Below are 24,262 nucleotides of genomic sequence, written 5' to 3'. Positions count from 1 at the left end.
GGCCACTGCAATAATAAATGGGTCTTTCCTTGAGGGCAGGTTTCCATCTGCCCTCAAGGAGACACTCATTAGGCCCATAAGAAAGAAACTGAACTTAGCAGTGGACGAAATTGGCAATTACAGGCCCATCGCCAATGTTTCTTTCATGAGCAAAGTGGTCGAGAGGGTGGTGGCAGACCAACTTCAGGCTCTCTTGGAGGAAACAGATACCCCGGACCCATTTCAGTCAGGCTTCAGGCCACGCCACGGTACAGAAACTGCATTGGTTGCCCTGTACGATGACCTGTTGAGGGAGGCCAACAGTGGCAAAATGTCTCTGCTGGTCCTCCTCGACATCTCGGTGGCCTTCGATATCGTCGACCACGATATCCTCCTGGGGAGGCTCTCCAATTTGGGAATTGGTGGCCTGGCGCTTGCCTGGCTCCGTTCCTTCTTGGGGGACCAGCCCCAGAGAGCACAGCTTGGGGAGAGTGTTTCAGCCCCGTGGAGTTCCAATTGCGGGGTTCCACAGGGGTTGATTATTTCCCCAATGCTGTTTAACATCTACATGAGGCCGCTGGGTGGGGTCATCAGGGGGTGTGGAGCATTGTGTCATCAGTATGCAGATGACACCCAGCTCTACATCTCCTTTTCACCAACTGCAGGTGATGCTGTCCTGTCCCTTCAGTGCTGCCTGGGGACCGTACTGCAATGGATACAGGAAAATGGGCTGAGGCTGAACCCGGACAAGATGGAAGTTCTGAGGGTGGGGGCCCCCATAGCTGGTGGCCTGGGCGACTCTCTCTCTCTCGTTTAGGGGGGGTGGCCCTGTCTGCAAAGAGCGGGGTCCGCAGCTTGGGTGTGCATTTGGACCCGGCGCTTACCATGGAAACACAGGTGGCATCGGTAGTCCATACTGCCTTTTCCCACCTTTGGTGGATAGCCCGGCTGCGGCCCTACCTTGACACGGGGGCGCTCATTACCTTGGTGCATGTGCTCGTAATGTCAAAATTAGACCACTGTAATGCACTCTACGTGGGGCTGCCTTTGAGGTTGATGCGAAAACTTCAAGTGGTGCAGAATGCAGCAGCCAGACTCCTTACTGGAGTGAGAAAACATCAGCACATTTCTCCTATTCTGGCATTGCTGCACTGGCTGCCCATCCGTTTCCACGTTGACTTCAAAGTCCTAACCCGTACCTATAAAGCCCTAAACGGTTTGGGACCTCAATACTTGGCGGAACGCGTGCTCCCACCAAGATCTACCCAGATCACCCACGCGAGCCAGGAGGTGAGGTGGAGGAGCCTGATACCGAGGGAGGCACGGAAGGAAAAGACACGAAACCGGGCCTTCTCGGCTGTGGCTCCTCGCCTCTGGAACAACCTTCCTCCGGAGATTTGTGAGGCCCCTATGCTGGGTATATTTAAAACCCAACTAAAAACATGGATGTACATCCAGGCCTTCCCTCCTGCCAGCACTTAATTCTTTCTCCTTTTGCTGTCTATCATTTATTATATTTTGCACCGTTTTTATTATGGATATGTCAATGGCTTTGTATTATTTAATGAATATATGTTTGTTGGTAGCCTCCCAGAGTGGTAGAATATACCAGATGGGCGGGATATAAATCAAACAAACAAACAAACAAACAAATTTCTCATGGATCCCAACGGAGGACAGGTGACTCAGGACCTGGTTAGGGACAGGAATGTTACTGAGTTGCTAGGGAATAGTGACCATGCTGTCTCCACCACGGTGAAGGAGATAGGGAAATTTTGTTGGGCACAAATCTAACAACCAGGCAACTCCGTGCACGGAACAAGGTAAGAAGAGTGGACTGTTAAGTACTGCCTTGGTGGCTGGGATCGGGACTGATTGACAGAGTGTGTTAGATGTGTCTTGGACACAAAGTGAGTGTGGAGTCTTGATCCACGATTCCATTGTATCCGCGAGGAGCGTCCAGCCAGCAAAAAGAGGAAATGGGCCAAAAGAGAAAAGGGGAAACGCCATCCCCCCCACGTAGGATGTGAAGGGAAGAGAGAAGGAAGGAGACCAGAAATAAGAAGGACCAGGAGCAGAGAGTTAGAGAGAAGTGGAGGCCGGTACGGTGGAGGTGAAGAGAGTAAGGTATTGCTAGAAGGGTGGGAAGGTTTCTGGATGGAGAAAGCATGGATTTATATCTGGGAGAGGATGATTATATAAAGAGAAGAGGTAGAAAGGTGAAGGAATGATCACTCAGCCAGAAAACTTTTCTACTGTGGCAAATGGGAGAGTACAGGATGGAAGGGGAGCGTGGATGCAAATAGCAAAGGAAAAAAGAAAATGTAGAACGGAAGAACCATCACCCACACGGGGCTATGGAATCGCCTCCCCAGAGGAGACGACTGGAGGGGGAGATTGGTGGACTGAGGAGGCCCTGCCCCTCTTGCATCTCCTGGTGTCCACCTCAAGGGAAGCCCCACCTAAAGAGAATTACTGTATTCTTAGAGACATAGAGTTGGAAGAGAACACGGAGGCCATCCAGTCTGACCCCCTGCCATGCAGGAACATCCATCAAATTACTCCCGACAGATGCCCATCCAGCCTCTGCTTAAAAACCTCCAAAGAAGGAGACTCCACCACCCTTCGAGGCAGCCTCTTCCACGGCTGGACAGCTCTGATTGTTAGGAAGTTATTCCTAATGTTCAGATGGAATATTTTTTCCTGTAGTTTGAAACCATTGCTCCGCATCCTAGTCTCTGGAGCCCTGGAAAATAAACCTGTCTCCTCTTCAACATGACACCCTTTCAAATATTTAAACACAGCTATCATTTCCTCTCTCAACCTTCTTTTTGTAAGGCTAAGCATTCCCGGCTTCCTAAACTGCTCGTCATACGACATGGCTTCCAGACCTTTATCCATTTTGGTGGCCCTCCTCTGGACACGTTCCAGGTTGTCAACATCCTTTTGGAATTGAGGTGCCCAGAACTGGATACAAGACTCCAGGTGAGGTCTGACCAAAGCAGAATAGAGTGGTACTATCACTTCCCTTGATCTAGTCAATATACACCTACAGTTGTGTTCAAAATTATTCAACCCCCACTGAAATTGAATGTTTTGGCCATTTTGACATTGATTTTGATCATTCAGTCATCTTGCTTACATTTACATGAAAGAGGCACTTGTAGGTCAGAGAAATATGAAATTAAGTTTATAATGAAATAACCACAAATGTCTTTTCTGTGCTCACATCATTATTAGTTTTTATTCAACCCCCAAGTGACATTCAATCTTAGTACTTAGTACAACATCCTTTTACAGTTATAACAGCTTTTAAACGTGAAGCATAGCTTGACACAAGTGTCTTGCAGCGATCTACGGGTATCTTCGCCCATTCTTCATGGGCAAAAGCCTCCAGTTCAGTCAAATTCTTAGGCTTGCGCACTGCAAGTGCTTTCTTTAAGTCCCACCAGAGGTTCTCAATCGGATTTAAGTCTGGTGACTGCGATGGCCACTCCAAAATGTTCCAGCCTTTCCTCTGCAACCATGCTCTAGTGGACTTGGAGGTATGCTTGGGATCATTGTCCTGTTGAAAGGTCCAACGTCGCCCAAGCCTCAGGTGTGTGACGGATTGCATCACATTTTCATCCAATATCTCCTGGTACTGAAGAGAATTCATGGTACCTTGTACACGCTGAAGCTTCCCTGTACCTGCAGAAGCAAAACAGCCCCAAAGCATTATTGACCCTCCGCCATGCTTCACAGTAGGCAAGGTGTTCTTTTCGTCATATGCCTTGTTCTTCCTCCTCCAAACATAGCTTTGATCCATGGGCCCAAACAGTTCTAATTTTGTTTCATCAGTCCACAGAACACTATCCCACAACTTTTGTGGTTTGCCCACATGACTTTTGGCATACTGCAGTCGACTCTTCTTATTCTTGGGAGACAGCAAGGGGGTGCGCCTGGGGGTTCTGGCATGGAGACCTTCATTACGCAGTGTGCGCCTTATTGTCTGAGCTGAAACTTCTATACCCACATCTGACAAATCTTTTCTCAGTTCCTCAGCAGTCACACGGGGACTTTTCACCACTCTACGCTTTAGGTAGCGCACAGCAGTCAAAGTCAGCATCTTCTTTCTTCCACGACCAGGTAGCATTTCAACAGTGCCCTTTGCCTTGAATTTGCGAATGATGCTTCCTATGGTGTCTCTTGGTATGTTTAACTTCTTTGCAATCTTCTTATAGCCATTGCCCTTCCTGTGAAGACAAATCACCTCTTCTCTTGTCTTCCTGGACCATTCTCTTGACTTCACCATGTTTGTAACCACACCAGTAAATGTCTAGAAGGAGCTGAGTATCACAGTCATTTTAAAGCTGCCTAATTGGTGCTTATTATGCTTGATTGGTGCTCGGTGACATCCACAGGTGTTTTCAATACCTGATTGAAAACACCTGAATGAACCTCTCTTCTTCAGAGTGGTAGTCTTTAAGGGGTTGAATAATTGTGGCAATGAAGAAACCACAAAAGAAACATTTACTACTGTATTTTTTTCCCCCAAGATGGCGCCGGTGGCACATGGATAGTGATTTTACTCCCGCAGCCCCGGTTTGTTTTTCCTACATTCCTTTCTTTCCCTCACACTTTTCTGCCTGTTTTTGTTCTTTTCAAATTTAAATTACCTCCCCCTTCTGAACTGTCTCCCTCCCTCCCTTATTTACGGCACTGAGAGGGAGTTTGGAAGCTTGGAAACCTCCTGTGGAGTGAGAGAGGGCTGCGGAGAGAGAGAGCTATATCAGCCGACCGACACAAGAGCAAACGCGGTGAGCTGAGTCAGGCGGAGCCGGAGCCCAGAAGGCGGGGGTCGCTTCTAGACTGCTCGTCAGTGCTCAGAGGCTATCGCTTCAGCTTTATTTCCATCTGGAGGCACCTTTGCAGAGACTCCGACTAACCTTGTTTCATCTGGAGGTAACTTAGAGGAGTTTCTGTGAACTGAGGACTGGAGACTGCTGCAGTGGGTCTGGACTGTATGCCTGGAAACTGTGGTTGCTGAGGGCGTCTGCGAGGAGCGTTAGAGCGCTGCGCCATGTTTAACACCCGGAGAGTAACCCTTTCTTCACCTTCCCTTTCCTCAATCTGTTTTTGGTGCCTCAATGACGAAGTTATCACAGCTGGCTCTCAAGGTTGGACAATGGCAGGCTTTCTTCCAGCTGCGGCAGTAGTGACTTTGATTCTGTCTATGAGTTTCTCTGCGAACGCTGTATCCACCATTAAGATCTGGGAGCCTTGCTCTTGCTCTAAGACTCGTATACTAACACCACTATTAATACCACCAGGACAATTAACATCAAAAAGGACAAGATTACATAGTAAAGGAGGACAGTTCAGAAATATATGTTGGGGGACAATCACTGTCGGATTTTTATAATTCTTTTTCCCTTTTTCTCTTCCTTTTATTGTTAATATGTAATCCTTTAATTTAATTGGTATTAAGTTTATATTACAATTGGGTTATGCATTTTTATTATATGCTTATTAAGTAATTTGTATAATTTGATTGCATCATTTTCTGTTAATTTTGATATTTTGATTTTGTATTTATTTCTTAATTGTTTTTTCTCTTCTATTTTTCCCCTTTTCTTCTTTTCTTTGTTCTTTTTCCCTTTTTTTCCCTGATATGGTTCGGAAGGCCTGCCCCCCCAGCGAGGGGCCTTTTAAGATCTCTGTGACAACGGGTAATGGGAAGTATAGCGTCGGCGCAGTCCCTACTCGTGTTAGAAGAACATGGAACAGATGTTTGAAGGCTGTTCATTGTTCTGAGACTGTGACCAACCCCCAATATCGAGGTAACCAGTTCAGCCAGCCTTCCACTCTATCCCTGCTGCTGTTGAATGCCAGGTCTGTGTCCAATAAATCCCAGGTAATTTGTGACCTTATCCGGGAGGAGGACGCAGACCTGGCATGCATAACCGAGACGTGGATTGGCGGGGAGGGGGGTCCTCCCCTGGCTCTCATCTGTCCGCCCGGTTATGCCGTCCAGCACCAGGGTAGACTGGAGGGGCGAGGGGGGGGAGTAGCCATTGTGTATAAATCCAGCTTACAGGTTACCAGACGCTCCTCGGTGGTAAGGCCGGGTCTAGAGGCACTCCACGTGTCGGTTGGGGCCAGGGATGGAATTGGGATTTTGCTGTGTTATCGCGCTCCCTGTAACCCAGCGATTTCCCTTCCGGAGCTGGCCGACTTTGTCTCCGCGGCACTGTTGGGATCCCCAAGGCTTCTGGTCTTGGGTGATTTCAACGTGCATGCGGGGGCAGAGGTTACCGGGCCAGCTCTTGAGTTCCTGGAAACCATGGCTTCCTTGAACATGTCCCAACATGTAAACGGCCCCACCCACGTGGGTGGCCATATGTTGGACCTGGTCTTTTCCACCAATTGGAGCGAGTGTGGTCTGGTGGTGACCGACCTTGTGTCGCTCCCCTTGTCATGGTCAGATCACCATCTGGTAAAATGTAAGGTTTCCGTGGCTCTCCCCCCTCGCAGGGAGCAGGGACCTATTTTCTTGGTCCGCCCTCGAAGGCTATTGGATCCGGTTGGATTCCAGGATGCCATGAGAGGGGTCACGGCTGACCTGGCTAGCGCTCCTGTTGACGCTCTGGTTGACAGCTGGACCATGGCTGCCACCAGGGCCGTAGACATGATCGCGCCTAAACGCCCTCTCCGTTGCAGAATGCGCCCGGCGCCTTGGTTTAACCAGGAGCTCCGAGCGCTGAAGCGACATAGGAGAAGGCTAGAGCGTAAGTGGAGGAAGGACCCGACGGATTATAATTGGATAGCTGTCAGGGTCGCAACTAACCTTTACCTCTCTAAGGTGAAGGCTGCTTGTCGAACTTACTTCGCTAACCGGATAAGCGAAGCGTCCAATCAGCAGGCAGAGTTATTCCGTATAGTGCGCAACCTATCCGGAACGGGTCTTGGTGATAGGCCTCCCCCTAGTTTCTCACCTGACCAGTTTGCAGCCTTTTTTAAATCTAAAGTGGAGGCCATCCGCCGGGACCTCTCTCCTTTTTTGAACACAGTGAGTCGAGCAGAGATGTCCAGCGCTCCGTCTTGCCCGGTGATTTTTGACACCTTTCAGCCTGTCACGCCTGATTCAGTGGCCAAGGTGCTTGATCGCTGCCGTGCCACCACCTCCTCCCTTGATCCTTGCCCGGCCTGGCTAATCAAAGCAGCCAGGCCGATAACAACTGAATGGGCCACTGTAATAATAAATGGGTCTTTCCTTGAGGGCAGGTTTCCTTCTGCCCTCAAGGAAACACTCATTAGGCCCATAAGAAAGAAACCTAGTTTGGCGGCGGACGAAATTGGCAATTATAGGCCCGTCGCCAACGTTTCTTTCATGAGCAAGGTGGTGGAGAGGGTGGTGGCCGACCAGCTTCAAGCTCACTTGGAAGAAACGGATGCCCTGGATCCATTTCAGTCGGGCTTCAGGCCGCGCCACGGAACAGAGACGGCATTGGTCGCCCTGTACGATGACCTACTGAGGGAGGCTGACAGGGGAAAAATTTCTCTGTTAGTCCTTCTCGACATCTCAGCGGCCTTCGATACCGTCGACCACGGTATCCTCCTGGGGAGGCTCTCCGAGCTGGGAATTGGTGGCCTGGCGCTTGCCTGGCTCCGTTCCTTCTTGGAGGACCGTCCCCAGAGAGTACAGCTTGGGGAGAGTGTCTCGGCCCCGTGGAGCCTCAATTGTGGGGTTCCACAGGGGTCGATCATCTCCCCAATGCTGTTTAATATCTTTATGAGGCCGCTGGGTGGGGTCATCAGGGGATGTGGAGCATCGTGTCATCAGTATGCGGATGACACCCAGCTCTACATCTCCTTTACTCCAACTGCAGGTGATGTCGTCCTGTCCCTCCAGCGCTGCCTGGGGGCCGTACTGGAATGGATGCAGGAGAACGGGCTGAGGCTGAACCCGGACAAGACGGAGGTCTTGAGGGTGGGTGCCCCCACTGTTGGCGGCTTGGGTGACTCCCTCTCATTTGGGGGGGTGACTCTTGCCGCAAAGAGTGGGGTTCGCAGTCTGGGGATCCACCTGGACCCGGCGCTCTCCATGGAGACTCAGGTGGCGTCCGTGGTCCGCACCGCCTTTTTTCATCTTTGGCGGATAGCCCGGCTGCGACCCTATCTCAATGTGGGGGCGCTCACCACCCTGGTCCATGCGCTCGTAATCTCAAGATTAGACCACTGTAATGTGCTCTACGTGGGGCTACCTTTGAGGCTGACGCGGAAACTCCAAGTGGTGCAGAATGCGGCGGCCAGACTACTAAGTGGAGCTCGAAGATACCATCACATTTCTCCTATTCTGGCCGCGCTGCATTGGCTGCCCATTCGGTTCCGCGTTGACTTCAAAGTTCTGACGCTTACGTTTAAAGCCCTAAACGGTTTAGGGCCTCGATACTTGGCGGAACGCTTACTCCCACCCAGTTCTACCCGTGTCACCCGAGCGAGTCAGGAGGTGAGGCTGAGGAGCCTGACGCCGAGGGAGGCCCGGGAGGAAAAGACAAGAAACCGGGCCTTCTCGGCGGTGGCTCCTCGCCTCTGGAACAACTTACCTCCTGACATTCGCGCAGCTCCCTCGCTGGGTATTTTCAAGAAACAACTGAAAACATGGATGTTTAGGCAGGCCTTCCCCCTTTCTACCTAACACTTTCTTTTTCTGTTATAATATACCCCGTTTCTCGCCATCTTTGGGAAAAAAATTTTTTAATTTTATTTTATCTTAATTTATGTAAATTATTATTTGTGATGTGGTTTGTTATATGTTTCTTTTTAAATGTATGTTGTAAGCCGCCTAGAGTGGTCACAATTGACTAGATAGGCGGGGTATAAATGAAATAAATAAATAAATAAATAAATGTATTACATAAACAATTGATGTTATTTTAGTTGCATTTGGTTCTTTAAAACGTCCTTGTAGGATTTCATTCTGAATACAATTCCAAATGTACACTATAGTCCCTAAACCCCTTTACAGCATTGGGGGTTGAATAATTTTGAACACAACTGTATGTATGCAATGAAGAATCGCATCGGCTTTCTTGGCAGCCGCATCACAATGCTGACTCATATTCGGCTTGCGCTTTACCAAGACTCCTGGATCCTTTTCACGGGTCCTGTTTTTCTAGCCAGGTGTCTTCCATCCTAGATCCTAGATCTGTGCAGATCATTTTTTCTGCCTTGCTGTAGGACCTTACATTTCTCCCTGTCAAAATTCATTTTGTTAGTTTTGGTCCATAACTCTAATCTGTCAAGGTCATTCTGAATTTTAATCCTGTCCTCTGGGGAATTAGCAACCCCTGCCAATTTGGTATCATCTGCAAATTTAATCGGCATACTCTCTATTCCTTCATCCAAGGAATTGCTAAATATGTTGAATAACACGGGACCCAGAACAGAAACCTGTGGCACCCCACAAGTCACCTCTTTCAAGGACGAAGGGGAGCCGTTTGTGGTCACCCTTTGGGTTTGGTCAGTCCACCAATTACAAATCCACCTAACAGTAGCACTGTCCGTCCCACACTGTACCAGCTTCTTTGCAAGAATATTGTGAGGAACCTTGTCGAAGGCCTTACTGAAATCAAGATATGCTAGGACGTCACTTCCGCTCGGGAGGGATGAGCAGCTAAGAAATAAAACTCCATGTCACCGGTATATAAAACTACTTTTTAAATGCATTTCTTCCTTTTGAAGATGGAGTTTTTCTTCAAAAACGTTTGGAGCGAAAAATAAGGAATGTGTACATGTCGCTAAATTCTTTTAAGACTGTGTTGGTTTAGAGTTGAACACTACTTTTGTTTTTGAGTCTGGTAAGCTTTTAGGGCTATGCTTTTTATGAGACAATTTCCTACAATAACACTCATTTTGAAACAATTTTTCTATGCAAAAGAATTTTGTCCTTTTACTTCACCAATAAAATTAGTGACTGGAATAGAAAATTTCCCAGTAAACTTGAAGGGATTTGTTGATTTGTTTAAGGATAAAAAGTTGCCAGATTGAAGGGCTGGATGATTAAAATGAGCTCAAAGGATCAGATTATAGCTAAACTTGAAACTAATAAACTGTCATGGTACAATTATATCCAATTAGGCAGATGGACTAAAGAATGGTTGAGGATTATTGGCAAATGTAGAGAATGTACTAAGTATGAACAATTTCTATCATCACATGAAGACATGGAGAAGGATGGTTTGAGGAAGGCAGTACTAAGTAAAATTGATAACCTAATTTTGGATCAGGAGGAGAAAGAGAATGAAATAGAAGGATTGATATCAATTTGGGAACATAATTTAAAGACAGAAATCAGAATAGAAGATTGGAAAAAAAATCTGGAAGACGAGAGTTTTAAGATTAATGTTCGTTAAAATAAAGGAGATTTTTTAAAAAATTAGTTTAAGGTGGTACATTACTCCAGTGAAATTGAACAGAAAAAATTCAGAATATTCTAAGGCCTGTTGGAAATGTGATGAAGAAATTGGCACATATTATCATATGTGGTTGGGAGTGTAAATAGATTGAGAAATTTTGAAAATTGATTTTTAAGGAAATATATGATATATTTGGAAAAGAGATTGACCTTAACTCAAAAATTGCTTAGTTGTTAATTTTTGATAAATTAGAGCTTGATTATTACTCAAAGGAATTGATTTATAATTTTATGACAAGTGCTAAATTATTAATACGTAGCTAGACACGGGAAAGACAAACATGATATCATAGTAGAAGATTGGTATAATGAAGTAGGGACATTTCGTTAAATGACAAATTGACTACTGAAATTAAGGTGAAAAGAGGGGAAATAAGTTTGAATATTTTTAATGCTATTTGGGGTAGATTTCTTGAATGTGAATTAGTGAAAGGAAAGTAATAAAAGAATTACTCCAAAAGGTCCCGTGGGCATGGGGGTGCACTGGGTTTTAGATTGTTGGTAAGTATTTTGTATTGTTGCATTTGATTTGGAAAATAAATATTTTTTTAAAAAAAATGAACTCAAGATATCCTACATCCACAGGATTCCCTTCATCCACCAGCCCTGCAACTCTATTAAAAAAGGAGATTGAAGACTGCAGTTTTCGCCGGCAGCAACTGAGGGAGAGGTGCGGGAATATCATCTTCCGCTAGCCTCGTCACTCGGGCGGTTTCTTCATTCCGGCTCTTCCCCGCCATGACAACCACAACCACATTTAAGGGGATGGACCCCAGCGGACGTAGCAGCTCTAGGGTTCTTCGTCCGCCAGGTGGTGGTTCCAATTTCAACCTTGGATTTGATTTGCCAAAAGAACAGCAAGGAGGAAGAAGGAGCAAGATGGCATCCAGTATCTTTGGGACCCCAGAAGAGAATCCACCCTCCTGGGCTAGATCAACAGCCAAGTCCAGTGATATCAGTGAAAATCCTGAAGAACTTGGCTCAGACAGGATAAATTCTTCTGATGCAAATTCTGGTGATTGTGTAGATCCAAAGAGCGGGGAAGGCGAGGCTCCTGAAAACACAGAAGTTGAAATAGAAGCTGCTTCAGGCCTGAGTGAAGAAAAGCCCCTGCCGGCTGCACCAGTGCCTAGCCCAGTAGCCTCAGCACCAGCACCATCTAGGAGAAATCCACCTGGCGGAAAATCCAGCCTAGTCCTCGGTTAAAAATCATCCTCCTTTGCTCCTTCTTATTACTTGGAACTCATGTCTGTCGTTCTTTCTTTTTTTCTTCCATGCTTGTGAACTGCACAACTTGAGCCTGACTGTACTTCTCAAGCTATCATTAAAGAAGCACTTTATGTACTTCATCTTTTTTATTATTATTATTTTAAAGGAAGGTGTTTTTTTTTCTTTCCCAACTTCTGTATTGTCCCCCTTGGGTCTAATGGAAGTAGCATGTGTGATTCCTCCCCCCCCCAGTGGTAGATGTAGAGCAGTGGTACTTATTATGCAGCCTGTGGCTGACCAAATGGTTTCTAAGGTCTCTTATAGTGGTGTGTTTTATCAACTAGGCTGGTTGGTTCTAAGTGTGCTAGGTGGCATTTTTGTCTTGAAACACATAGAAACCCCTCAGTTGGCTTAGGAGGACTGAAAGTTGGGGGTGTACATATCAGAAGGTGGGTAACAAATGTTCTTTTTCCTCTTTCTCCCTTACCCATTTCTGCAACACATGCTGGTTGGTTATCCAAGGTATTGTTCAATAACTGGCAAATGTCTGAAGCCCTGTTGTGCACTACAGAACAGTAGAGTTGTGGTGCTAGTAATCAACCATGCTGTCTTAAGAAGACTCTTGATTCAGCCATGAGAAAATGCGGCCAGTGCCAGTTATGACTGGTGACATGAGCCTGCTGTTCTGTTCCTTGAGTATCGGTCCCCTTTAAGCGATGGTGGAATGGACCACATGGAAGTTAGCTTTGGGTGGAGACAAATCTCAGAAGGGACATTCTAGTCCAAATGACTCCAGTGCTATGCATGATCATGCTAGTGCTTGACCATGAGGTGAGAATCTCATCCTTCTAATTGTGTGTTGTATCTTGATAAAGCTGGATTGTTGCTTAAAAATAAAGGATATAGAAATTTTGAAAAAAAAAAAAGGAGATTGAATTAGTCTGGCATGACTTGTTTTTTGAAAAACCCGTGTTGACTTCTAGTAATGACAGCATTGCTTTCTAAGTAAATGCAAACTGTCTGCTTAATGATCAATTCTAGACTCTTTCCAGGAATTGATGTCAGACTGACAGGGCAATAGTCCTTTGGGTCTTTTTTTTTTCTTGTACTTTTTTTTTACACTTAGCTGAGTTGAAAGCTCTTTAGTCAACCTTTCTGGCTTCTTTAGAGACTCTCTGTGTGTGGACCCATCCGGGGAGCCACAGGGCATCCAGGCAGGGACCCAGCTGGGCAATTCGTCTGAGAGGGAAGTGAGCAGATCGGACCGCCGGCACCACCTGGTTCAACATTGACAGCGTTGGGTCCAGAAGGACGCCCAGCGAGTGTTGGGAACCCTGCAAATCACATACATCAGGGGCACCCAGTCGGAAGCCCCCCCCCATCCTGAATGGGGGCTGAACCCCCATTCAGCCTCCGTCTACCGTCCCTTTTATCCTCCCATCGAAGGAGAAGGTGGGCACAGAACTGAGGTTCCCTGTTGATCGACTATCCTAAGAGTTTTAAGCAAAAGTTGACGGCGCAAAGCAAAATCCCCCCACTCTGCCTTGTCTGTTCAGGGAGAAGAAGGAGGGAGCCTTGAAGGGGAACCCCCCCACACACACACACACACCCCAAATCAGGACGACCAAGGCTTGCCTCTTGTCAAGAGGACCTGCCCTTGGTGAGCATGGGGTTGGGGTGAGCAGGACTGAGATTTTATTTTAAATAATACACCTAAAAAAGATAAAAAGAAAACCGTACCCCCAAAATCACCGCTGGGCACATGTTCAAAGAAGAACTGTGGTGTCATGGATGGAGTACCAGACGGGAAACCAGGAGACCTGGATTCAAATCCCTGCTGGGTCAGGGAAACTGAGACACTAGAGAGTGTGCGTGGGGCAGGGCTACTTAAGCCTCCTCTTGAAATCTCACTGACCTTGCAAACGATGGAGGGATCTGGAATGTGGTTCTTTGTTTTTGGTTTTTGTTCAGTCTCGCCCCTTCCTAGGAGAAAAGAAAAACAGAAAAGATCATCCGGGAGGCTTTACGGATAAAGCAAATCAAAAACATTTCATTCCGGGATGTGCCTTCCTCATGTTTCTATTGGAAAGAAAGAAAGAAAGAAAGAAAGAAAGAAAGAAAGAAAGAAAGAAAGAAAGAAAGAAAGGAGGGAGGAAGGGAGGAAGGGAGGAAGGGAGGAAGGAAGGAAGGAAGGAAGGAAGGAAGGAAGGAAGGAAGGAAGGAAGGAAGGAAGGAAGAAAGAAAGAAAGGAGGGAGGGAGGGAGGGAGGGAGGAAGGAAGGAAGGAAGGAAGATCTCATGCCGGGCTCCGAGATAAAACCTCCACCAACCCAGGGAGGAAGGGGGGCAACAGGCGGGAACCAGAGAGCAACAGGAACCATGCTTCCCGCGGACACCTGCGATGAAAGCACCAGCATACAAGATGGTATTTCTCCCACTATTTATTTGAAATATTTTACCCCACCTTTCTCCTTAGAAAAAGGTCACAATGCAGCTAATGTAAATCTTTAAAACACAAGATTTGAACGTTCTTGAAAACAGCAAGTCTACAAACCTTAAAGAGAATCAAACCAAAGCTACACTAAAAATGGTAAACAAAATCAACATCTAGAAATCACCAGAGCCCGTGTGATGTGGTGGACCTCTGTTCTCAGGGGACCAGTTGTTACTTCTTGTCACCTCACGGGGTTGAGAACGGCGGCCACTGAGGGTGGGGGTGGTCTTGGTGTCAGTTGCCCCTGCAGTAAACGAAAGCGTTTTGTGGTCACTTGGTCTGGAACGGACCCTTCAGAGCCATTCACTCCACAAAAGACCCGCCAGGAGAAAGAGACGCCCCAGAAGGAGAGGCTGGGCTGCCTTTTCTGGTCCTTCCTTCCTCCTGCCCTCCGTGTGGAAGGACCAGAGCCTCTTGCGGCCTCTTTCCAAAGCCCCTTTTCTGCTCCACCCCACGGAGAGCCAGGAACTGGAGGCAGGAGGGCGAATCCCCTGGGAGGAGGAGTGAGGGGGCAGGTCTTTTGCAGAGCCGACGGCCCTCGATAGCGCCTTCAGGAACCAAATTCCTGAAGCGTTTTTTGGGGGGGGGGGGGGAGAACAACTTCGAAGAAAAGACCATTCCTGGGGAGATGGATCTCCCTTTCAGCCTCCGCTCCAGAAAGATCCCTCTCTCTCTCTCTCTCTCTCTCTCTGTGTGTGTGTGTGTGTGCGCGCGCGCGCAAAAGAGCAAGAGGTCCGACAGACGTTTTTCTCCCCTTCCTCCCTTTCACTCAGCAACCCCCTTTTCCCTCATGTTGCCAGGGATGGGGCCTCCTCCCTCCTGCCCCCCCAGCACCGCCTCCCATTTTCCTCCCCAGCCCCACCTAGGACTTTAAGGGAGGGAGGGAGGGGGGCATCCCACGTCATGAGAGGGAGGCACGCGGGGGGGGGGGGCAAAGAGATGGGAGGCAAGTTACTTTCTCCCACGTTCCTCTCTCCCCACCCACCGGGGCGGTTGCTGGCAGGATTCAGGGGGGAAGGGGAGGGTCTCCTCGCAGGGAAGGAAACTCCACCCACCCAGTGGATGATGAAGCCCTCCTCTGGCTAGATAGGCGGGATATTAAATAAATAAATAAATAAATAAATACTAGGGCCTTGCAGCGGTGGGTGGGGTCTCCCTACCCATGGGGGGGGTCCCAGATCTGGACCCCAGAGATCCCCTCTTCCTCCCCCTTTGAATCCCCCTCCCCCTCGAGGAGACCCAGAAGGAAAACGGCCTTGCAACCACAGGAGGAAACCTCGGCCATGTCCGGAGATGCCGCCCCCCTCTCCCCTCCCAGAGAGTCAACCCGTAAAAGATCTACTCACTCATGCAAATGTTGCCATCAGAACAATCCCAAGCAACACGCAAAAGGAAACTAGTCTAGCACAGCGAGCGCAGTACAACAACCGCAACCACTGTAAGAGACTGAGTGTGCCTGCGATTGACAACCACCGCCGCCAAAGGGCAGCGAAAGCTCCCCGACTCCCTCCAGAGGAGAGCAGAAAGCAAGGCGACTCACTCACTGCCCACCCTCGCCCTTTGAGAAGAGGGAGCCGACTTCGTCTCTGCAAGCACGCTGGGGGAAATCCAGAGGAATAAAACAAGGCAAAAGGAGACAAAACGAAAACAGACAAAACCATGGGGCACCGTAGAGACTGTTCTGAGGAGCCCCCTTCAAACACCCGAGACTTGGGGGGGAATCCAGAGGACACTCAGGATAGCAGGCCAGGCATGGGGGGGGAAGGAGGGGAGCCCCATCGCCCCCAGCTGACCCCCCTCTTCACCCCCAAAGCCCCATTTCTGGGACCCCCCCCTCGTGTCCTCCCTTTGCAGACCCCCCCTCTCCTCCCCACTGCATCCCGCTTCCGATCTGGGGGGGGGGGGGTGAAGTTTGGGGGAGGGGGTTCCTGGAGGAAGGAGACATTGGAGGGAAGAGAAACAGCAAGGGGGACCGATCCCCACCTTTCCCCATATCCGCCACCCCCTCCCAAAAGAGGCTGCCTGCAGGATCTGGGGAAAGACGGGGGTCGAGGAGGACCCCCCCCCCCGACCCGCACAGCGAGAAGGGCCCGGGTGTCTCGCTCGGGGGGGGGGGACACGGTGGGATCGAGGCCCCTCCCAGACTTCCCATTCGGCCCCCCCTCCCAATGTAGCCCCGCCTCCATACGAGGAGGAAGAGGAAGAGGAGGAGGAGGAGGAGGAGGGCAGGGAGAGAAACAAAGGGACCCCCCTCCCCTCCCCCTCCCCTCCCCCTCAAGGCCTTTCGTGCTTCGCAGACCGAGCGGATTGTGGGGGGTCTCCGGGGTTGGCAGGGGGGGGGAGAAGAGGCTACTTCTGAACCCCCCCCCCCCAAAAAAAAACAGCGGTCCTGCATTTCCCCCCCCCCCGACCGAAGATGGCTCCCCTCCTTCCCGGTCCTCTGGCGGGAAACTCGCGAGGAATCCCCTCCCCTCCCCCCTTGCAAAGCGGCCTCTTCTTCCCCCCCCCCGGATCCTAGAGGGTGGGGGGGCAGAGAGCGGGGCTCCCCACCTCCGGTTCCCCTTCGACGCCGCTCCTCTTCTTCTTCTTCCTCTTCCTGTTTTTCCCCTGAATGGAAAGGGGGGGGCGATGGGGGGAGGGGAGGGGGAGGACGAAGTGGGTGGGGGGAGGGGGGCGGAGCAGAAGGGGCGGAGCCTGAAACGGGGGGGGGGGCAGAAAAGATATTTTTCTGTCTCTCTTGAGAGAGGAATTTTTTAAAAAAATCAACGGCCGCTAAAACTCGCCCAACCGCCTTCCTGAGGGGAAGACCTTATGGCCGCCTTCTCCACTGCGCACGCGCCACAGACCCCCTCCCTCACTGGCTAAACCACGCCCCCCGTGGGGAAGAAGAGCGCATGCGCAGGAGTAAGAGCCGAGCCGCCAGTGAGAGGATCTCGCGCGTGCGCAGACCGAGCCCTGGGTGGGGCTTGGAGGGCAGCCTGTCAGCCACTCGACGGGGAAGAAAGGGGGTGAGGGGGAAACGGGTTTTTTTGCCCAGCCAGCCCTCCAGGCCTTCCAGAGGGAGGGGCTTCTGCTCGGAGACAGGTGACGCGAAAGGAGCAGGAGGAGGAGCGAGCTCTCATTGGGCCTCCATTGTACTCTGGGCGGAGCCAGAATCTCTCCCCTGACCGTCGCTGGGTTGCCGGGCAACCCCCTTCATGGACGGCATAATAACGCAGGGGGACGCGGAATTGCTTGAGCCCAGCAACGGGTGACACGCAGGAGGACCGCGTTCTCATTGTGTGTGTTGTGTGTGTTTAGTCGTTTAGTCGTGTCCGACTCTTCGTGACCCCATGGACCAGAGCACGCCAGGCCCTCCTGTCTTCTACTGCCTCCCGGAGTTGTGTCAGGTTCATGTTGGTTGCTTCGCAGACACTGTCCAGCCATCTCATCCTCGGTCGTCCCCTTCTCCTCTTGCCATCACACCTTCCTAACATCAAGGTTTTTTCCAAGGACTCTTTTCTTCTCATGAGATGGCCAAAGTACTGGAGCCTCAGCTTCAGGATCTGTCCTTCCAGTGAGCACTCAGGGTTGATTTCCTTCAGAACAGAGAGGTTTGTTCTCCTTGCAGTCCAGGGGACTCTCAAGCGCCTCTTCCAACACCACAATTCAAAGGCATCAATTCTTCGGCGGTCAGCTTTCTTTATGGTCCAGCTCTCACTTCCATACATCACGACAGGAAAAACCATAGCTTTGACTATTCGGACTTTTGTTGGCAAGGTGATGTCTCTGCTTTTCAAGATGCTGTCCAGATTTGTCATCGCTTTCCTCCCAAGAAGAAGGCGCCTTTTAATTTCAGGGCTGCTGTCTCCATCTGCAGTGATCATGGAGCCCAGGAAGATAAAATTTGACACTGCCTCCATATCTTCCCCTTCTATTTCCCAGGAGGTGATGGGACCAGTGGCCATGATCTTAGTTTTTTTGATGTTGAGTTTCAGACCGTTTTTTGCACTCTCCTCTTTCACTCTCATTACAAGGTTCTTTAATTCCTCCTCACTTTCTGCCATCAGAGTGGTATCATCTGCATATCGGAGGTTGTTGATATTTCTTCCGGCAATCTTAATTCCGGCTTGGGTTTCTTCCAGTCCAGCCTTCCGCATGATGTATTCTGCATATAAGTTAAATAAGCTGGGGGACAATATACAGCCTTGCCGTACTCCTTTCCCAATTTTGAACCACTCAGTTGTTCCATGACCAGTTCTAACTGTTGCTTCCTGTCCCACATATAGGTTTCTCAGGAGACAGATAAAGTGGTCAGGCACTCCCATTTCTTTAAGAACTTGCCATAGTTTGCTGTGGTCCACACAGTCAAAGGCTTTCGCATAGTCAATGAAGCAGAAGTAGATATTTTTCTGGAACTCTCTGGCTTTCTCCATAATCCAGCGCAAGTTAGCAATTTGGTCTCGAGTTCCTCTGCCTCTTCGGAATCCAGCTTGTACTTCTGGGAGTTCTCGGTCCACATACTGCTGAAGCCTACCTTGGAGGATTTTGAGCATAACCTTGCTAGCGTGTGAAATGAGTGCAATTGTACGGTAGTTGGAGCATTCTTTGGCACTGCCTTTCTTTGGGATTGGGATGTAGACTGATCTTTTCCAATCCTCTGGCCACTGTTGAGTTTTCCAAACTTGCTGGCATATTGAATGTAGCACCTTAACAGCATCATCTTTCAAGATTTTAAATAGTTCAACTGGAATGCCATCACCTCCACTGGCCTTGTTGTTAGCCAGGCTTTCTAAGGCCCACTTGACTTCGCTCTCCAGGATGTCTGGCTCAAGGTCAGCAACTACATTGTCTGGGTTGTCCGGGATATCCACATCTTTCTGATATAATTCCTCCGTGTATTCTTGCCACCTCTTCTTGACGTCTTCTGCTTCTGTTAGGTCCCTCCCATTTTTGTCTTTTATCATGTTCATCTTTGCGCAAAATGTTCCTCTAATATGTCCAATTTTCCTGAACAGATCTCTGGTCTTTCCTTTTCTGTTATCTTCCTCTATTTCTTTGCATTGTTCATTTAAGAAGGCCCTCTTGTCTCTCCTTGCTATTCTTTGGAAGTCTGCATTCAAGTTTCTGTAACTTTCCCTATCTCCCTTGCATTTTGCTTCCCTTCTCCTCTCTGCTATTTCTAAGGCCTCGTTGGACAGCCACTTTGCTTTCTTGCATTTCCTTTTCTTTGGGATGGTTTTCGTTGCTGCCTCCTGGACAATGTTACGAGCCTCTATCCAAAGTTCTTCAGGCACTCTGTCCACCAAATCTAGTTCCTTAAATCTGTTCTTTACTTCCACTGTGTATTCATAAGGGATTTGGTTTAGATTATACCTGAGTGGCCCAGTGGTTTTTCCTAATCTCTTCAGTCTAAGCTTGAATTTTGCTATGAGAAGCTGATGATCAGAACCGCAGTCAGCTCCAGGTCTTGTTTTTGCTGACTGTATAGAGCTTCTCCATCTTTGGCTGCAGAGAATATAATCAATCTGATTTCGATATTGCCCATCTGGTGATTTCCATGTATAGAGTCGCCTCTTGTGTTGTTGGAAAAGAGTGTTTGTGATGACCAGCTTATTCTCTTGACAAAACTCTATTAGCCTTTGTCCTGCTTCGTTCTGAACTCCAAGGCCAAACTTCCCTGTTGTTCCTTTTATCTCTTGGCTCCCTACTTTAGCATTCCAGTCCCCTAGAATGAGAAGAACATCTTTCTTTGGTGTCAGTTCTAGAAGGTGTTGTAGATCTTCATAGAATTGTTCAATTTCAGTCTCCTCAGCAATGCTGGTTGGTGCATAAACTTGGATTATTGTGATGTTGAATGGTCTGCCTTGGATTCGTATTGACATCATTCTATCATTTTTGAGATTGTATCCCATTACAGCTTTTCCCACTCTTTTGTTGATTATGACGGCTACTCCATTCCTTCTACGGGATTCTTGTCCACAATAGTAGATATGATAATCATCTGAGCTGAATTCGCCCATTCCTGTCCATTTTAGTTCACTGATGCCCAGGATGTCGATGTTTATTCTTGCCATCTCCTGTTTGACCACCTCCAGCTTCCCAGTGTTCATAGATCTTACATTCCAGGTTCCTATGCAGTATTTTTCTTTGCAGCATTGGATTTTCCTTTCACTTCCAGGCACGTCCACAGCTGAGCGTCCTTTCGGCTTTGGCCCAACCACTTCATTAGCTCTGGAGCTACTTGTACTTGTCCTCCGCTCTTCCTCAGTAGCATGTTTGACGCCTTCCGACCTGAGGGGCCCATCTTCCAGCGTCATATCTTTTAGCCTTTTGTTTCTGATCATGGGGCGTTCTTGGCAAAGATACTGGAGTGGCTTGCCATTTCCTACTCCAGGTGGATTGCGTTTAGTCGGAACTCTCCACTATGTCCTGTCCGTCTTGGGTGTCCCTGCACGGCATAGCCCATAGTTTCTCTGAGTTACTCAAGCCCCTTCGCCACGACAAGGCAGCAATCCATGAAGGTCCCCATTGTTCTTCCCTGGGCGGAGCCAGAGGCTGCAGACGGACTCGGAGTGGGGCGGGGGAGGGGCTGTGGCGCCTGCGCAGTGGAGAAGGCGGCCAGAACGTCTCGCCTCAGGAAGGCGGTTGGGCGAGTTTTAGTAACCGCTCATTTTTGAAAAATTCCTCCCTCAGGAGACAGAGAGAGAAAGAGAAAGAAACGGGGGGGGATGCGCTGTTGTTCTCCGTGGGGTTCAGGGGTTCACTCGTGCCCGCCTCTTACCTGTGTGTCCTCCTGTCCACACCCTGCCCTTCTAAAGGCTTCCGTGACAGGCAGAAGTTCAACAGGGCGGGGCTTTTCCTCCGGTCCCAACCGTCTCCTCTTTCCCCACACGTTTGAATGGGGCAAGAGAACAAATCCCTCTCCCCCAGGGACGAGGCTGGGCGGGAGAGTTGTGGTACGAAGGAGACGTGGGCCAGCCCTGGGCTTTGGGGGGGGCATTGACATCTAGGAGTTTGGGGGGAAAAGCCCCCCCCCCAGAAAGGAGGCCAGGAGTGGAGAGGGAACTCACTGTGGAGAAGGACCACTGACTCCACTCAAACTGGACCGGGTTTCTGGGCGGTTTCTTTCCCAATCATTCAAGCTCAACTCAGAACTCACCCAACCTCTCCCCTTTTTCTGAGGAAAAAAAAAACTTTTTTTAATAGGGCCCCAAACTTGTTTCCAAGGACTCAGACTTTGGATTCAAGGACTTTGACTCAAACATGGGACTTGGACGACTCCTTCTAGAAGACCAATCCACCCATAAAAAGGGGGTCCCTTTCCCCCCATCTCTGCAAAGAGACCAGGAATTATGGCAAGGGGTCATCAGTGGGGCAGAAGACAAGGTGGTGGAGTTGGGGGCAAAGAAAGGAGCAGGAGGGGAGAAAAAACAGGTGACCTTTAGCCACTCAATTCTTTTTTTTCCAGTTCTTTGGGAAAGAGAAGAAAGAGGAGCAGAAAGGCATGGCAAGCATTTGCAAATTAACAGATTCTGGTGCTTTCTAGGAAAATATTCTGCTCCATTCAAAATGGTGCCACTCATGCCAAGCTCAGGCCATGAGAGTAAAGGACACGGGCACTTCTTGGTGAGTGATGCCCAGCGTTGTATAATCCTCCATTTCAGCCATATGGTCCTCCTCGACATCTCAGCGGCCTTCGATACCGTTGACCACGGTATCCTCCTGGGGAGGCTCGCTGAGTTGGGTATCGGTGGCTTGGCTCTGGCCTGCTTCCGTTCCTTCTTGGAGGACCGCCCCCAGAGAGTGCAGCTTGGGGAGAGTATTTTGGCCCCGTGGAATCTCAGTTGTGGGGTTCCACAGGGGTCGATCATCTCCCCAATGCTGTTTAACATCTATATGAGGCCGCTGGGTGGGGTCATCAGGGGGTGTGGAGTATCATGTCATCAATATGCTGATGACACCCAGCTCTATATTTCCTTTTCACCAACTGCAGGTGATGCCGTCCTGTCCCTCCAGCGCTGCCTGGGGGCCGTACAGCAATGGATGCAGAACGGGCTGAGGCTGAACCCGGACAAGACGGAAGTTCTGAGGGTGGGTGGCCCTGTGGATGGTGGCTTGGGAAACTCCCTCATGTTTGGGGGGGGTGGCCCTGGCCATGAAGAGTGGGATCCGCAGCCTGGGGGTACACCTGGACCCGATGCTCACCATGGAAACGCAGGTGGCATCGGTAGTCCACACCGCCTTTTTCCACTTTTGGCGGATTGCCCGGCTGCGACCTTACCTAGACATGGGGGCGCTCACTACCTTAGTACATGCGCTCGTAATTTCTAGATTAGACTACTGTGACACGCTCTACGTGGGGCTTCCTTTGAAGCTGATGCGGAAACTTCAAGTGGTGCAGAGTGCGGCGGCCAGACTCCTTACTGGAGTGAAAAAACACCAACATATCTCTCCTACTCTGGCCATGCTGCACTGGCTGCCCATCTGTTTCCGCATCAACTTCAAAGTGTTAATGCTTACTTATAAAGCCCTAAACGGTTTGGGACCTCGATACTTGGCGGAACGCTTACTCCCAACTAGTTCTACCCGTGTCGCTCGTGTGAGCCAGGAGGTGAGGCTGAGGAGCTTGACGCCGAGGGAGGCCCGGAAGGGAAGAACTAGAAACCGGGCCTTCTCGGCAGTGGCTCCTCGTCTCTGGAATAACCTGCCTCCGGAGATTCGCGCTGCACCCTCGCTAGGTACTTTTAAAAACCAATTAAAAACGTGGATGTTTAGGCAGGCCTTCCCTGCCAGTTAATTCCTGTCCTCTTTCCTTTTTTCTCTCTTTATTTGATTTATTTTGTATTTTTGCCATCTTGCTGAATCATTTAATTAATTAATTGTTATAATTTTTTTTAAAACTTACTATGCTTTATGTTGTAAGCCGCCTAGAGTGGTCGAAATGACTAGATAGGCGGGGTATAAATACAATAAATAAATAAATATCGAATTAGGAGACAAATTGGAATCTGCGTCTGCTTTTCTGAAGATTAGTCACATCCTGCCACTGTATGCAAATCAAATATTGAAAGTGTTTGCTCGTTAGAAGAGTCACAAGGTAAGAACATTATGGCAATTAACAAAATGATCACCTATCATTAGGGACGTCTGTAAGGGTTCCCCAGTATTGAATTTCAAGAGCTTCCTCAGATCAAGTTCACTTCCACCTACAGCATTTTTAGCAAAATGGTGCTGGATTCCCATTTGGGCAGCTAGGTCTTCTTTCTGTCCTTTTTTGATTAGGCTAGCTAATGATTTAAAGAAAGAAAAAAACAATGGATGGTGATCCCATGATTCCAGACAACCCATTTCACCCTCTTCCTAAGCTTCATCTCCTACCTTGTCTACCTGGACTACAAGTGTTTCCTGTGGGAAAATCCCTGAAATAAGGTTGCAGGTAAAGACCTGACATTTTATTTATGTATTTATTTATTTGACTTATATGCCGCCCACTCTATCCAAAGGTTTCTAGGTGGCTTACATAATTAAAATTCAATTAAAATACAATAAAAGATAAGATGATTAAAATACAATTAAAATAAATACTCTAAAAATTGCCATCAGGACCCACAGTTCATATTATTTCAATTAAAAGCCTTCTGGAACAGGAAGGTTTTAACCTGGCGCCGAAATGTCATCAACAAGAGCCTCGTGGCGCAGTGGTTAAAACGCTGTACTGCAGCTAAAACTGTGCTCACGACCTGGGGTTCAAATCCCAGGTAGCCGGCTCAAGGTTGACTCAGCCTTCCATCCTTCCGAGGTCGGTAAAATGAGGACCCAGCTTGCTGGGGGGGCAATGTGTAGCCTGTATAATTAAATTGTAAACCGCCCGGAGAGTGCTTGTAGCACTATGGGGCGGTATATAAGTCCAAAAAAAAAAAAAATCGGCGCCAGATGAATCTCAGTTGGGAGGGCATTCCATAGTCTGGGGGAAGCTGCTGAGAAGGCCCTTTGTCTACAAGCCCTTCCTCTTACCTCCTTGAGGGATGGCTCTTTCAAAAGGGCCCCCTGGCTAGATCTTAACTGCCGGGTAGGCTCATATGGAAGGAGGCGGTCCTTCAGGTATCCAGGGCCCAAGCCGTTTAGGGCTTTATATGTCAA

At 48.8% G+C, this 24,262-nt stretch overlaps 1 protein-coding gene and 1 long non-coding RNA gene across 3 annotated transcripts in view; one reads left to right on the top strand and one right to left on the bottom strand.

Annotated features, from left to right (window-relative positions):
* The window catches only part of LOC144585023 (uncharacterized), a 39,131-nt gene extending 22,060 nt beyond the window's left edge, over positions 1-17,071 (bottom strand). The window contains exons 1-3 of one of the 2 annotated variants that reach the window (XR_013539528.1): positions 16,691-17,071; positions 14,265-14,384; positions 13,563-13,630 (exon numbers count right to left, since the gene is read on the bottom strand). This is a non-coding gene — a long non-coding RNA (uncharacterized LOC144585023). Of the gene's footprint in view, positions 1-13,562; positions 13,631-14,264; positions 14,711-16,690 lie in introns of those variants that run through there. The other variant, XR_013539527.1, reaches the window with a different exon arrangement.
* LOC144585022 (jupiter microtubule associated homolog 1-like) lies at positions 11,076-11,782 on the top strand. Its single transcript, XM_078382464.1, has one exon. The coding sequence runs from the start codon at positions 11,177-11,179 to the stop codon at positions 11,642-11,644; it is 468 nt and encodes a 155-aa protein (XP_078238590.1). The 5' UTR covers positions 11,076-11,176; the 3' UTR covers positions 11,645-11,782.
* Positions 17,072-24,262: the final 7,191 nt, after the last annotated feature.

Source organism: Pogona vitticeps, chromosome W, assembly GCF_051106095.1.
Source record: "Pogona vitticeps strain Pit_001003342236 chromosome W, PviZW2.1, whole genome shotgun sequence".
Classification (NCBI taxonomy): Eukaryota; Metazoa; Chordata; class Lepidosauria; order Squamata; family Agamidae; genus Pogona; species Pogona vitticeps.
Note: the sequence above shows the minus strand (reverse complement) of the source record. Positions and strands in the feature narration are given on the sequence as shown.

Coding starts and splice junctions, on each gene's coding strand:
- LOC144585022 (XM_078382464.1), top strand. CDS start 11,177: ATGACAACCACAACCACATTTAAGGGGATGGACCCCAGCGGACGTAGC.